The sequence below is a fragment of the Corvus hawaiiensis genome, chromosome 4, assembly GCF_020740725.1.
Source record: "Corvus hawaiiensis isolate bCorHaw1 chromosome 4, bCorHaw1.pri.cur, whole genome shotgun sequence".
Classification (NCBI taxonomy): domain Eukaryota; kingdom Metazoa; phylum Chordata; class Aves; order Passeriformes; family Corvidae; genus Corvus; species Corvus hawaiiensis.
The window spans coordinates 79,003,412-79,018,667 of NC_063216.1; the positions used below are offsets into that span (position 1 = coordinate 79,003,412).

At 57.3% G+C, this 15,256-nt stretch overlaps 1 protein-coding gene and 1 long non-coding RNA gene across 2 annotated transcripts in view; one reads left to right on the forward strand and one right to left on the reverse strand.

Moving 5' to 3' along the window:
- The first annotated feature begins 458 nt into the window (after nt 1-458).
- On the forward strand, nt 459-1,320 carry LOC125324555. Its single transcript, XR_007203032.1, has 2 exons — nt 459-622; nt 892-1,320. It is a non-coding gene; the product is annotated as an uncharacterized LOC125324555 (long non-coding RNA).
- AHCYL2 (adenosylhomocysteinase like 2) overlaps nt 1,242-15,256 on the reverse strand; it is an 83,589-nt gene continuing 69,574 nt past the window's right edge. Inside the window, 11 exon segments of the mRNA XM_048300564.1 lie at nt 1,242-3,816; nt 4,817-4,937; nt 5,398-5,476; nt 5,555-5,623; nt 6,238-6,336; nt 7,225-7,319; nt 7,445-7,515; nt 8,609-8,697; nt 9,633-9,696; nt 11,257-11,373; nt 12,641-12,747. Coding sequence (XP_048156521.1) covers nt 3,810-3,816; nt 4,817-4,937; nt 5,398-5,476; nt 5,555-5,623; nt 6,238-6,336; nt 7,225-7,319; nt 7,445-7,515; nt 8,609-8,697; nt 9,633-9,696; nt 11,257-11,373; nt 12,641-12,747 — 918 coding nt within the window. The 3' untranslated portion in view covers nt 1,242-3,809.

Here is a 15,256-nt window from a genome sequence, read left to right on the forward strand (position 1 = left end):
TGTCCCTGGGGTGCCGGGGGTACGGAATGCTGGGGAAGGAGGGGTTTTGGGGTGTCCCGGGGGTGCTGGGGGTACGGAATGCTGGGGAAGGAGGGGTTATGGGGTGTCCCTGGGGTGCTGGGGGTACGGAATGCTGGGGACGGAGGGGTTATGGGGTGTCCCTGGGGTGCTGGGGGTACGGAATGCTGGGGAAGGAGGGGTTATGGGGTGTCCCTGGGGTGCTGGGGGTACGGAATGCTGGGGAAGGAGGGGTTATGGGGTGTCCCTGGGGTGCTGCGAGCACGGAATGCTGGGGAAGGAGGGGTTATGGGGTGTCCCTGGGGTGCTGGGGGTACGGAATGCTGGGGAAGGAGGGGTTATGGGGTGTCCCTGGGGTGCTGGGGGTACGGAATGCTGGGGAAGGAGGGGTTATGGGGTGTCCCTGGGGTGCTGGGGGTACGGAATGCTGGGGAAGGAGGGGTTATGGGGTGTCCCTGGAGCGCTGAACGGGGGCAGCAGGGCGGGAGCTGGTGGTGTCACAGGTGCCCATGGGGTGGCAAGGGGGCACCTGTGGGGCTGCAGCTGCCCCAGTACACGCAGGGCCGGGGGGTTCCCATCCCCAAGGCACCCCCAGAATCACCCGGTGAGTCGTGCTGTCCGAACCCCGTTATCCCCATGTTGTTCCCAAGCAGCTCCCAGGGCCCTGGAGCAGGAGTGAGAGAGAGCAGGATTCCCATTCCCACACCCAGTATGGGGGGCAGTTGTTTTTGGGGGTGACTGTGCAGGATTGTGGCTGGGGAGGTACCGGATGCCCCATCTCGGTGCCGCTCGGGTCCCACATCCCCTCACAGCCTCTGGAAAGCTGGAAACCCCAAGGGTTTGGGTCAGGATTTCCCTTGGCTGCCCCAGCAGAGGAGATACCGGGATGGTTCCAGAGGAGATACCGGGATTGTTCCAGAGGAGATACCGGGATTGTTCCAGAGGAGATACCGGGATTGTTCCAAAGGAGATACCGGGATTGTGCCGGCACCGCTTCCCAAGGACGCACCAGCCCAGGAGCCCAAACAGCTCCAGCTGCCTCAAGGACTTGGCCCCGGAGCCGCTTCCCCAGCTGGAATTATCTGGACACGGTGGGAACTCGAGGCCACGGCTTTGGGGACAACCTCCCCCCATCCCACCACCATCCCTGACCCCTCCCTGTCCCCCCCTGCCCCAAAATCCTGGTCTGCCCCCGCCTGACCCCAAGGATGCTCGGGAGAAGCTGAGTTTTCCAATGTTTTATTTGTGTTTTGAGATTACAGAGTCTTTATTGCTGATCTAATACAATCACTCAGACATTAATATTTAAAACATCCTTTTGAAATGTTACGGTTGCGACGTTTTCGTTTCCTCACTGCTGATGATGGGTTTTGTCTCATTATCTCTAAAGTTCAGAACAGAATTAATTTCCTTTATACGATTTTGCTGGTGTTACCTAAAATCTCCTTTTTCCTGTCTTGAAAAATCTGTTACATTAAAAAAAAAAAAAAAAAAAAGAGAAAGAAACCAAACCCCATTACACGTTTAATTTAGAGATGATCATAGGATATGATTCCAGGTTGATTAGGAAAAAAGCCAAGCGAGCCAAAAAGCTTTTACAGGAGAAGCAGAACATGGAGAAGAGCTTTAAAAATCGAGGTGGGAAAAGCCGGTTGGGATTTTATTATTAATATATATATATTTTTTTCCCTTCCAATCTACCTGGAAGATAAAACGGGATGAAAACTGGGCACGAAGGGATCCGGGGCCAGGCAGAGCAGTGCCGTGTGCGGCACGAGCGACAGGCACGGGGCGGGACGTGGCTCTGGGGCTGCACTGGGGTCGGGGCTGAGCGGGGCTTTCCCAGGGTGGAAGCGGCTGTGGCTGGGTTGGGTTGGGATTCCCGTTCTTCCCAGAGCTGCTCTGCCCCAGAGACCCCACAGCCGCGTCTCAGCCGGGCCAGGAGCAGCTCCCACGCTCTCCAGAGAACAACGGGGGCTGACACGGACCGGGATCCAGCTCGGGGAGAAAGACCTGAACGTGACATTTCAAATAGCTCAGGGGACTCTTGCCAAAAATTCTCAGGATCTGGTAAAATCAATGAGCAGAGATCATTTCAAGTCTGTGGTTAGTGATCAGTCTGCGCGGAAGCTTCTCAAAGCCTGAAGGTCTCCTCAAAGCCTTCTCAAAGCTCCGACGCCTTCCCAAGGTCTCCTCAAGGCTTCCTCGAGGGTTCCTTGAGGTCTTCTCAAGGTTTTCCTTCCAGGTTTTGAGAGATTTCAAAGAGAAACTTGGAATAAGGCAGCACACGGGAACGTTTGTTCTGGAGACAAGCGGCTTGTGGTCAACCTGACTCCAAATCTCCCAAGAGCCGTGGGAAGGACTTGAGGCTGTATTTCCTCCGTTCTCCCTTCCTTGTGCGTGAACGAGCTGCCACAAAAGTTCTTCATGATGGCAAAGAAGCCCAGGAGGACAAAACACGGATCTGCAGCCCATGAGAGACTTGGGAACCACACAGGGAGGACAAAGGCTTCTGTGCTCTCGGGGCTGGGCAGTTTTATTGTAGAAGGATCACGTTCTCCACATGAGGGATAGAAGCGACTCCGGTGAGACACCGGGACTCGGGAAGTCACCTTGGTAAGGGTCACGCTGTCCTGTGCTCAGGTGGGACATCCTGGGATAAAACTCTGGCAAATTTGTTCTCCATCAGCTCTGACACATCGAGATTCAAGGTGACCAAAGGGTTGTAGTGACGCTGAACTCTCCCCTCGCACAGAATCCGTGGGGGTCACTCCGGCGGACGTCTCATACATTCCAAAGGGGATTTCCGGATTCATACAAATATGACCAGAAAATAAACTCCAAACATTTCCAATGAGGACTGAAATTCAGCTGGAGAAGGACCTGGCGTGAACCTGGGTCCTCCCAGCCGCGACGGCCGGCGAGCTCTGCTTGGCGCGGGAAGAGCTGCCGGGCACGTGAGCAGCATCAGTGGGCGAGGCCCTTCCAGCAGCGCGGGCGGGCGGGGCTGCCCCGGCCCCACCGGGAACACGACCTTTGGTTGATCCATAGAGCTTGGCACTCGGAACGAAAGCAGCAGGAAAACACCGCGGGGCTGCGGCCAACGGAGCGGCGCCGGGCCCGGCTCCTCTGCGCGCTCGGGGCTCTCCCCGGCCGGTGCCGGACCCTTGGGCACAGCTCCGGGCAGTGCTAAGGCGAGGTTCCTCGGCTGGGCACGGCCCTGGGCACTTCCATGGCACACGGAGAGGCTTCTCCAGCCAGATTCCTGTGGCGGCTCCCGGCTGGGCGGCAGTGCCTGGAGCCAACGAGGATTTTGGCTTCGCTGTCAAACAGCCAGAGTGATTCCCCCGGTGCCGGCATCCTGCGCCGCTGGAGAAGCGCTGGGGTGTGGAGGAAACCAAGGACTGCCAGGCCGGGGCCCGCGGCTCCCGCCGTGCGCGGCGGGTGAGCAGGGATAAGGGACTATTCCACGGCTCGATTCCAGCAGCTTCCTCCTCGCCTTCCCCGTCCTCCCAGCCCCGAAAAGGAACGAACCCAAAGAGAAAAATGAAAGAAACGGAAAGAAAATCCAGCGTCTCCCAGTCCCGCGGCAGGACGAACACCAGTGGCAGAGGCCACATGAACAGTATTCTAATTTAATAAATAAATAACCTAAAACACACTGTCGACTATGGCAGCAAGCCCGGCTCTAGCGTGGGAAGCTTGCGCGGTTTCATCCTGTACAGTAGTTGAGAAAGACTCGGGTGGTTGTTGCTGTTCCTCACGATTCTCCGGGATGCAGCGGCAAGAACTCAGTATCTGCGAAAAGAAGAAAAATGGGGTTTGGTGAGTGGCTGGGGAAGGGATGAGAAGCTGCCCCGGCATCACCACGGAGGATTTTGGGAGGGGGAGATGCCAAGGACAGAACTGGCTGAGGAAGGGACTCGGTCCTCGTCGCCTCTGAGGTGCCCACGGGAAGTTTGAGGGGTCGTGGCTGCCCCTCAGTGCAGGGAATTCCCTGTGACCCTCAACGGATCCCGACCTCTCCGTGCATGGGACAAACCTCGCTTCCCACAAGGCTGGGCCACGCCAGACCCCGAAACCAGGCAGAGAGAACTGAACCAGAGGGAATTCCTCCATGGCCATGGGGAAGCACCAGGATTGCGCAGGGAAGAAAGCTCAGGATCTGGGGAAACCCAGTAATCCCCAAACCGGGAGTGTTCTGGTGCAGTGCTGCTCTCTCTGCCTGCCAAGAAAATCCCTCTTCCTGCAGGAAAAGGATCTGGGCTTCACCCTCCCAGGCTGATCCACGTCTGTGCAAAACCATTTCATTTTCACGCTGTAAATTCATGGCAGTGCTGGCTAAAAATGTGGAAAGGGAAGGGATCCAGGGGCTCCTACTGAAACTTGCAATTATTTTTGGGGATCTGCCCAGCCCGTGCTCAGGAAGGAGCCGCGGAGCTGAGCCTGTGGGAGCAGCTCCGGGGCTGAGGCCGCTCTGTGCCACCTCATCCTCCGCCAAACTTTAAAAATAAAGCTGCTGCTGAGCCGGTGGCATCGCGCTGGCATCTGCCACGTCTGGGTGACAGCTGCTGCCACGCACAAAGGGCTCCTGTCCTGCCAAAGGCTCCTGTCACGGCTCCAACTGCACCATCCCCTTCCTGCTGCCTGCAGTGGGACTGAGCAAAGCCCTTGGAATCTTCTCAGGGGACCGGCGGGGTTAAACCCCGTCCCCTCTGCTGCCACAGGCGTCCCCCAGGTCGGGGCAGGAGCAGAGGGCTGGGAGGGCACCAGGACGAGCTGAGGGCTCGGAGGGCACCTGTAGTAGTTGGGTTTGAAGGGTCCGTTCTTGTTGAGCCCCAGGTACTTGGCCTGCTCGTCCGTCAGCTCCGTCAGGTGCGCGTCGAACGTCGGCAGGTGCAGGCTGGCCACGTACTCGTCTGGGGTGGGAAAGGAGTCCAGAGCTCGTCACAACGGGGGAGGCCACGACAGCGAGTCCCCCGGGCTGAGGCAGAACCCACCTGACATCTCTGGCAGGTGGCACCTCGCCCCTGAGATCAGGACAAGCCACCCCCGCCTCAAGAAACCCCAGGGCCGCCAAAGAGCCCATTCTGCAGCCAAAGCGTGCTCAGTGTGGCCGTGCCCTCAGGAGGGGGCTCTGCTGGGGGAGCTGCTGGCACCGGCAGCAGCCCCATGGGAAGCCCCCTGCACCGGGAGGCATCCCCGCTTCCCACAGGTGGGACGGGAAAGCAGCGGCGAGCCCAGAGCCAGCGGGAAGGAGCTGCTGGAAGCCCCTGAGCTTGGGCCAGTGCCACCTCCCAGCTGTGACAGTGACACAGCTTGGCCCAGTGCCACCTCCCAGCTGTTCCATCCCCAAACCCACAGCGGGAAGGTCGTTACCCATTTTCTTAGGCAGCAAGTACACGTCCTGCTTGTAGCGGCCCTCGGGAGCGTTGTACAGCTCTATCAGAGCCAAGGCCTGGGGAGAGGACACTCGGTCAGTCACTGCTGTCCCTCAGAGCAGGTCCTGCTCCGGCCCAGCCCAAGGCCTCCTCACCTGTGTGGTGGCCGTGATGGACAGGACGAAGGTGGGGACGGTGGAGCAGCTCAGGTTCAGCAGGCGGCCCTGGGAAGCAAGAGCTGGTTGTTAACACGGCACCACACCCAGTTTGTGACCCCACAGGAGGGACAGGAACCACAGGAGCAACGTGTCCCAGCTGTTTGTCACCTGCACTGAGCCCCAAGGTGTGGCTGCCCTTAGGAAGTGGAAATCTCCCTGTGGGAGATACCCTGGAGTGGGATAAACTAAAAATGGGAGCTTTTCTTTGTCCCAGGAACTCAGCAGGGACCTTGTGGCTCTGCACAAGTCCCTGACAGGAGGGGGCAGCCGGGGGGGTCGGGCTCTGCTGCCAGGGAACAGGGACAGGAGAGGGAATGGCCTCAGGCTGGGCCAGGGGAGGGGCAGGGTGGATTTTAGGGAAAATTCCTCCATGGAAAGGGTGGTCAGGCACTGGCACAGCTGCCCAGGGAGGTTTGGAGTGCCCATCCCTGGAGGGATTTAAAAGGTGTGGATGTGGCACTTGGGGACGTGGCCTTGGCAGTGCTGGGAACGGTTGGACTCAATGGCCTCAGAGTCCTTTTCCAACCTCAACAATTCTGTGATTCCATGATTCCATGAGCCAAATTCCAGCCAGAGGGACCCCTGAGCTGCAGTTCCTGCTGCTCCAGCCGCTCGCTCACCTCTGCCAGCAGCACGATTCTCTTCCCGTCGGGCCAGATGACGTGATCCACCTGGGACCTCACCCGCTCCCAGGTGAGCTCGGGCGTGCGCAGGCTGGCCTGGAAATGGGGTCAAAACGTTACAGCAGCAGCAGAGCAACCCCAGAACCACAGAAAGGGGAGGAAAGGAGGCACCAACCCTGCCAGTGTCCTGGGATTGTCGTCTCCCCTGGATCCCATCCCAATCCCAGACCAGGGAGACCTTTGTGAATAATCGTAACCTGGACTGGTTTTGTTATCGCAACACATCAAAGCCCCAGAAATGATTGTTCAGGATCTGGTGGGGAGGATTCACGGCCACCAGCTGAACCCTGCAGGGCTGCAGCCGCTCCTTCCAGCCCAGAAAATGCCTTCAAACCCACGGGAATTCTTGGGAATTCTCCAGGCGAGGCTCTCCTGGATTTCTGCTCAGCTTTTGGGACTCCTGGCTGGGCCTGACGGTGCAGTGACACCAAACTGGGCTGGAGAGGGATTCCCAGCTCCCGAGGGAAGGCTGAGGCCGGGGGCAGCAGGCCCTGCTCGGGATGCTGGACCAGCCCATCCCACTCCTCGGATCCCTCGGGATGAAGGAGGGACTGGGACACATCTAAGGCATGGGGAGTGATGGATTTTATCTCCTCCAGGGGCTTCCTCAGGACAGACAGAGCAGCATCACCCCAAAGCACCGTCACCCCAAACACTGTCACTCAAAGTACCATCACCCCCAGAATGGTCACCCCAAAGCACCATCACCCCAAAGCCCAAAGCACCATTACCCCAAATCACTGCGACCCTACAAGAGTTGCTCCAAAGCACCATCATCCCAAACACTGTAACCCCAAAGCACCATCACCTCAAAACAGGATTACCCCAAACCCCGTCACTTCAAACCCCGTCACCCCAAACCCCGTCACCCCAAACCTCATGACCCCAAACCCCATGACCCCAAACCCCGCTCCCCGCGCTCACCACGTCGATCTCGGTGTTGGAGTGCCCCATGTTGCAGACGATGCAGCTGTTCTTCATCCTGTCCAGATGTTCCCTGGTCACCACGTTCTTGTTCCCTGCAGGCACCAAAATCCCCAATGAACACCCCCCTCCCACCTTTGGGGCTTTCCCTCAGGACAAGGCTGGGGATGGGGCCCATTTTGGGGTGGGATCCCCCATTTCCCGCCCTGCTGCCCCGTACCCGTGCAGGTGATGACGATGTCGACCTGTCTGATGACTTCGTTGAGCTTCACCAGCCGGAATCCGTCCATGCTGACAGGAAAAACGGGGAAAAAGTGATCCCAAGACCCCAATTTTAACTTCCTGAAGGGTCACCGAGCCCCTGGGAGAGTCTGGGGTCAACCTGGAGGGTCTGGGACTGTTGTGAGGAGAAGTGAAAAGGGGATTTGGGGGTTTCCCGTGTCCTGTCAAGGCCTTCTCATCTGCAATCCCCAATTCTCAACCCAGAGGGGTTTTTAGAGCTGTTCCTCCTGCAAGGAACCTCCAGGAGCTGTGGAATCCAGGTTGGGATGGATTTAGAGCATCCTAAAAAACGCCCCAAAGCTGCAGATGCCTCTCATCAACCCCGCCATCCATATTTAGGCACCTGCAGAGCCCTGAGAGGTGCTGAGCACTCAGCCCTGCCTTCCCCAGCGAGGTGAGCTCAGGGATAACAAGGGCAGGGTGTGTTTTTTTGGGATTTGTTGTCAATCCTCCCCAGAGCTCCTTCCCGTGGCTCTCACAAGCTGCAAAATCGGAGTTACTATAAAAAAAAGGTCTTTTTTTTTTTTCTTCCTGCTGCATGTCCCCATTTCCTGAGCTTTTTCTCCACTGCAAACTCCTTCTGAGAGGGGCCATGTGCTGCTGCCTCGTGCAGAGTCAGGGGAGGGATTTGGTGCTGGAAAGCACCAAATTCCCAGTTAAGGATGGATGAAGGTCACAGAGCAACCCCAAAAGTTCATCAGCTCTGCTAATTGAACAGGGCTCGTTAGTCCTCTCACCACAATAACCTTTGGAGGAGCTGGGGAGGAGCAGGCTGAGGGTTTAGGGAGGCTCTGGGAGGTTTTGGGATCCCCTTGGGATGCAGAAGCAGCATCCAAACCCGGCTGTGCCTGGAGGGCAGGAGGTCGGATCTCAGGGAGGGCTCTGCGAGGAGTGAGGTGTGGGCACAGCCCTGGGACAGCCGGCTCCGACTCCAAGGGAGCAGCTCATTCCCAAAATCCCGGCTGCTGTGGGACGGGATCATCTGGGAAATGCTTCAGGGCAGGCCCCCTAAGGACAGAGCTGCGGGTGCAGGGAATCCCTTTGGGTTCTGGCCGTGGCTTTCCCGGGAAACAGGAGGATTCGGGGCCGGGTGAGCCCTTACCAGGCCTGGAGGGCGCAGATGGGGTCGATCTCGGTCACGTAGACGATGGAGCCCATGGCCTTGAGGGCGGCACAGCAGCCCTTCCCAACCTGCAAGGGGAAAGCCCAGCAGGAGACAGGGCCGGGCCCGGAGCTCCCGAGGGATGCACAGCTCCGGGAGACTCCTGCCAGCCCCTTCCGAGCCCTCTGGGGGCGATTAAACTCCGTCTCTGTGCGTGGAATTCCTGCATTTGGAGCCATCTGAGACTCAGGCCTGGCTTAGGGAAGAGAGGCGCTAAAACTCCCAATGGTTTTGGTCCCAGGGATTATTTTTCCCCCCCAAAACACCCCGGGGTCTGGAATGCACCACCACAAGAGATTCCAATAATCCCAGGGAAAGTTTCAGAGGCTCGTGTAAACGTTTGCTCCACTCAGGAAGCTTTAAGGGTAATTAACCTCGGAGGGTTAACGAGCTTTAACCTTTGCCTGGCACGGGCAGTGCAGGGGACCCAGGTTAGACGAGCGAAAGTTCCCAAAAATGGGATTACAGCAGGAAAAACGGACCCATTCCAGCTGCTTGGACATTAAAACAACCCCAGCAGTGCACCCACAGCAACTGGTGTGAGAAAAACTGGGAATGGGGAATATTCCCGTGTGGAGAGAGGGTGGGTGAAGGGAGAAACCCGGATTAATTCTCTCTGGACCTCACTGCAATGCCCAGAACTTCTGCAGAACCTCTGATTTCGGTGATATCGGATTAAATACGGCATTAAAAGGACACAAATCGGTGTTGTATCAATATCTGGGCACACCAATACCCAGATACTCGAGATGCTCAGAATATTTAATGCAGGGTTTTTTTTAAAGATTCAGCTTTGGCATCTCTTTAATAATAAGGAAATAGCCCGAAAATGAAGAAAACTTCCAGTTTTTGGCAAACCCCTGAGGTCTGGAGGCTCCTGCAGGTGCAGAGCAAAGGCCTGAGGGTGGATGAAGCTGTGCCAAGGAATTCCCAATGGGAAAAGTGGGAAAATTGGGCCCCTTACCTCCCCATAGCCACACACCACCACCTGCTTCCCCCCGAACATCATGTCCGTGGTCCTCTTGAGGCTGAGAAAAAGGAAAAAAAACCCACAATTAACGCCCAGAATTAAAGCCCAGCACCAAGAGCTGCTCCAAGGACGGATTCACAGCTGGATCCTGCACCCCTGAGCACACACAGAAATTCCAGGGGGAGAGAAAACCCAAAAAGCTCCTAAAAATCTCCCTTTTCTTTTTGGAAGGGTGGAGGTTCTTTTGTCCTTCCAACAAAAAGGGTGGAATTTGGGTTTGGAGCCTTTTTTTTTTTTTTGCTGCTTTTTATTCATTTACTTTTGTTTTGATACTCCCAAAATATTGAAAATCCTCTCCAAAATTCCTTTTATCTGGATTTTTGTTGTCAGCTCCAGATGCCCCCCAGGAGGAGCCCCGGGGGCAGCAGGGCAGTGGGAATTCCTTGCCAGAATCCCAGAGTTTATCCCCCCTTCCTCTGGGTTTCCTTCTGCTCTCTCCCTGAGACTGTCCTACATTCCAGGCTATTTTCAGCTCCGGAGTAAATAGGTTAGCAGTGCAGGGAAGGTGAAATTCCCCCACTTTTCCAAGGAATTCAGCTCCAGCCCACGGCAGGTTGAAGGCACCTCTGCTCTCATCTCCCTCGACCCCGTTCTCAATTCCTGGGCCAGACTGAACCTGAATCCCAATTTACCCCCAAGGAGTTTCCATGGAATCCCAGGATGGTTTGGGTTGGAAAGGGCCTTAAATCCCACCCCATCCCATCCATCCCATCCATCCCATCTCATCCCATCCCATCCCATCCATCCCATCCCATCCCATCCCATCCCATCCCATCCCATCCCATCCCATCCCATCCCATCCCATCCCATCCCATCCATCCCATCCCATCCCATCCCATCCCATCCCATCCCATCCCATCCCATCCCATCCCATCCCATCCCATGGATCCCATTCCATCCCATCCCATCCATCCCACCCCACCCCACCCCATCCCACCCCACCCCATCCCACCCCATCCATCCCATCCCACCCCACCCCATCCCATCCATCCATCCATCCCATCCCATGGGCTGGGACACCTCCCACTATCCCAGGTTGCTCCAGCCTGGCCTTGGACACTTCCAGGGATGGAGCAGCCACAGCTTCTCTGGGAATTCTGTTCCCATGTTCCACCCCCCTCTTTATTCCCATTGTTGCTCCCCGTTCCTCAGAAGATGCTGCCACTCATCCCAAATCCATGGATTGTCATGGATCGTGTCACAACAGGGACAGAACCTGTCCCAGCCCCACTCGGCCCTGATGGGATTTGGGGGTGGAAGGACACGGACACCGACCCCAATTCCAGCCAAATAAAGGGAATGAAGAGAGCCAAGGGAGGAGCGCTGGGGATCCGACGGGGAAGGAGAAAGAGCAGGAACGCTGTGCTGGAGCAGCTCTCGAGCCACACCACGGACACAGGCAGCTTCTATCCCGGTGCCACAGAGGGGACAGGGACAGGACAGGGACAGGGCTTTATTCTGCTCTGACCCAAACTGAGCCGAAATGATCCTGGTGGCAGCAGAGCAGAGCCCTGGATGCCGATCCCTGCGGGAATTCCTGCCCCGTTCCCCCACGCACCCGTCCAGGATGGACTCCCGGCAGCAGTAGAGGTTGTCAAACTTCTGCTTGGTCACGGAGTCGTTCACGTTCATGGCTGGCACGCAGAGCTTCCCCGCCTTGGACAGCTGGTACAGCCTGGCACGGGCGTGGAACAAGCAGGTGATCCATGGGGAACGTTTCCCTGCACTCGGCTGCGGGGTTTGGGCTGGAAAGGGCCTTAAAGATCATCCTGGCCGTGGGCAGGGACACCTCCCACTGTCCCAGTGTCCAGCCTGGCCTTGGGCACTGCCAGGGATCCAGGGGCAGCCCCAGCTGCTCTGGGAATTCCATTCCAGCCCCTGCCCACCCTCCCAGCCAGCAATTCCCAATTCCCAGTCTCCCATCCAGCCCTGCCCTCTGGCACTGGGAAGCCATTCCCTGGCTCCTGGCCCTCCATGCCTTGTTCCCAGTCCCTCTGCAGCTCTCCTGGAGCCCCTTCAGGCCCTGCCAGGGGCTCTCAGCTCTCCCTGGAGCTTCTCCCCTCCAGCTCCCCAACATCCCCCTGCTCTCGGCTCCTGGGCATGGACTCAGCTCCCCACAGCAGGAAAACCACTGAAAAGGAATTTAAACACCCCACTGCAGCTGTGAGAGAGTCTGAAAATCCTGTCCCTGCTCCAGCCCTTGGGAAGGAGAAGCCGCCTTTGGAAATCCCTTCTGCCCACACTGGGATTTCGGATCCTAAAAGTATCACCAGTCCTTCTCCCGACCCCACCGGCTGCAGACCTGGAGCCACTTCCCTGTTGCAAATCTTTCATTTCCCTGTTTCAGGAGCTGCCTGAGCCTCTGGCCACGCTCTCATCCAGCTCTTTCCCCCCACAAAAACACAGCAAAGAGCTGCTGCTCTCCTCAGTTCTCCGTTTCCTGGCACCTGGGACGGGATTCATTCCATGGAAAAGCACCTCCGACACCTCCCAACCCTCAGTGCCGCTGCTCCTGTCCCAGCTCTGCTCCTGCCAGGGCCCGAGGGATTTCACTCACTCATCTCTGAGGTTCTCCCTTCCCCAGAAAGTGACTCAGTTCCTCTTCCCAAATCTCACTTCTTCCCACGGATTTTGGTCAGGACTGTGCTCTCGGCTTCCTCCACAGCCCTCCCCTCCTCAGCCCTTCCTCTTCCATCTCCCACACGAAGTGAGAGCCTCTCCTCCCACCCCACAGGGGGAGAACACCTGGAGCACCCTCCCACCCACAGAATGCTCGGGAGGGGCTCCTGCTGCTCACTGGGAGCTCCGAGCAGCAGCTCCAGGTCTCTTGCTCGGGATTTAAAGCAGTTTCCATGGGAAAAATGAGGTGCTGGAGGTCCAACACTGAGCTGAGCTGAGGGGACCCAGCTTTTGTCCCAAATTCCTGCAGCCTGCCCCGTTACCTGTGGACCCCGGTGACGCTCTCCTCCACAATCCCCTTGATCTTCTTGAACATGTTGGGGTATTTCTTGTAGATCCAGTGGGTGAGATCTCCCCCATCATCCAGGATCTGCAATGAAAACCACCACGGAGTCACCCGGGGCCGGGCAGGAAGCCACGGAGCCACTGCTGGAATAAAAACCTCGGGGTGAGCAAGGAGAGGCCCTCTGGAAAACAGCCCTGGGAAGGGCAGGCAGGAAAACAGCCCCAGAAACCTCCGAATTCCAGGGAAAAGAGGTGTCCAAGAGCTTCTCCAGCCTTACATGTATGGGAACATCTGGAATGGCACCCAAGGAAGGGGCTGGGCTCAGAGGGAGCCCCTGAAGGAGACAAGACACAAGGGAAGGGAGAAACCCAAACGTGGGTTTTGCCAAGTGCTCCTGCCCTCAGGAGGGCCCGGGCAGGGCGGGAAGTGTGGGAACCCCGATGGAATCCAGAGAAAACAGGGAGCAGATGTCACCCAGGGCAGGGGAGGAGCCCAGGGCCTGCACAGGGTGAGAGCACAACGGCCACCATCATCATCATCATCATCCTCAGTCATCATCATCATCATCATCTTCCCCATCATCACCATCACCATCATCCTCAGAGTCACCACCACCACCATCACCATCCTCATCCTTGCATATTCCATACACTGACATCGAAGACTTCTCACTGCATCATCATCATCATCCTCATCATCATCCCACTCTTTCCACATTCCCTACACCAAAGTCAAAGACTTCTCACTGCTTCCTCCTCCTCCTCCTCCTCCTCTTCTCCTTCTTCTTCTCCTCCTCCTTCTCCTTCTCCTCCTCCTCTTCCTCCTTCTCCTTCTCCTCCTCCTCCTCCTCCTTCTCCTCCTCCTCCTCTTCCTTTTCTTCCTTCTCCTCCTCCTCTTCTTTTTCCTCTTCCTCCTCCTTTTCCTCCTCCTCCTCCTCTTTCCATATCCCACACACCGAGGTCAAGGACTCCTCACTCCATCATCCCCCTCATCCCCCTCATCCCCGGCCAGAGCCCGCTCGGCCGCGATCCCTTCCCGAGGGGGTGCCGGGGAGGGTTCAGGGATTCCCTGCACCCACAGCTCTGTGCTAAGGCCCGCAAAGGGGCCCTGCCCTGAAGCGTCTCCCAGATTATCCCCATCCCACAGCAGCCAAGAGTTTAAGGACGTGGCTCACAGGGATTCTGGGCATTTTGGGTGTCCCAAAATCCCAACCCTGGGCGGAAGCGTCTCCGCTCATTTGCCGTGGGCGGAGCTCGGCAGGGACCCTCTGGAGCCTTCCCAGGAGAAGGGACCACTCCCCTCCTGGCACAGGTGACATTCCCGAGCTCTGCCTGGGCCTTTGTGGAGCCATCCACGGGCACAGAGCTCCTTGGAAACGCCGTGTTCCACTCCCACCTTCTCCTCTCGGAACTGCCGGATGTTCCGCTGCCGCTGCCGCCAGGGAGCAGCTGCTCCTCCCCAACGCCTGGGAAGCACAGGCTGTCCTGCCAGAGCCCAGCAGCCGGCCCTGGAGGCTCCAGGGAATCCATTCCCGGCTCCACATCCCATCCACGGGCTGGGAAGCGCAGGCAGGGAAGGGTTAAGTGGGACTGGGAGCTCTCCTGGGCCAGCCAGGGAGGAGGAATTCGGAATCCGCCTGCCTGGCTCCCAGGACGTCTTCATTCCATGAATCCCCGTTTAATGGAGCGCTTCATCCTCCTCCCCAGAGAGAATCCCAGCCCCTGGCAGCTTCCCCTTTCCTGGGAGAGCAGGGGATGGAAGCCCCTGAGCAGAGCCCTGCGGGGGCCGGGTTTTGTGGGGAGGTCACCTTGGTGTGGCAGCTCCAGACATCCAAGGGCACAGCCTGTCCCACATTCCTGCAGCTTTCCCAGCTTCGGGCAGGCTCTTTGCCCTCATTCCTGTTCTTCCAGCTAGTTTTGGTGGTTTGTTTTTTTTTTTTTGTTTTTTGGGAAAAACCACTTTATTTGAGCTGGAAATCATTTTTCCTAGAGAAAAGCAGCTGTTTCAGGCGTGAGCCTCGGTGGGAGCTTCTCTCCAGGTCACCAACTCCCTCCTCCCTCCCTCAGCCCTTCCGAGTCATCTCTTCTCCAGGAGAAAATCCCTGGAGAGGCTCTTCCATGAAGGAAACCTCTCAGATTCCATCTTTTTCAGAAAAAAAACCCCCTTTCTGATCCATCCCTGCCCAGGCAGAGCCCTCCCCCGAAGGTCAGAATTCCCAGAACCCTCCCATGAAGGATTCCCAGAATGGGAATGGCCAAGAACTGGCCCCATTTCCAAGGAACAAGGAGCAATTACGGGAAAAATGAGGATGGGGAGGGGCTGGAATGGAATTCCCAGAGCAGCTGTGGCTGCCCCCGGATCCCTGGCAGTGCCCAAGGCCAGGCTGGACATTCCCTGGGATGGTGGAAGGTGTCTGTGTGGAATGGGATGGCCTTTAAGGTCCCTTCCAACCCAAACCATTCCATGATTCCCCGATTTTAAGATCCTTCTCACACCTGCCCTTCAGCCAGCGTCCCATTTCTCATCTCTAAAAACACAGATCTCCAAAATCCAGCAAAATCTCTGGGAACAGAGATCCTGGTGCTCTCCCCAA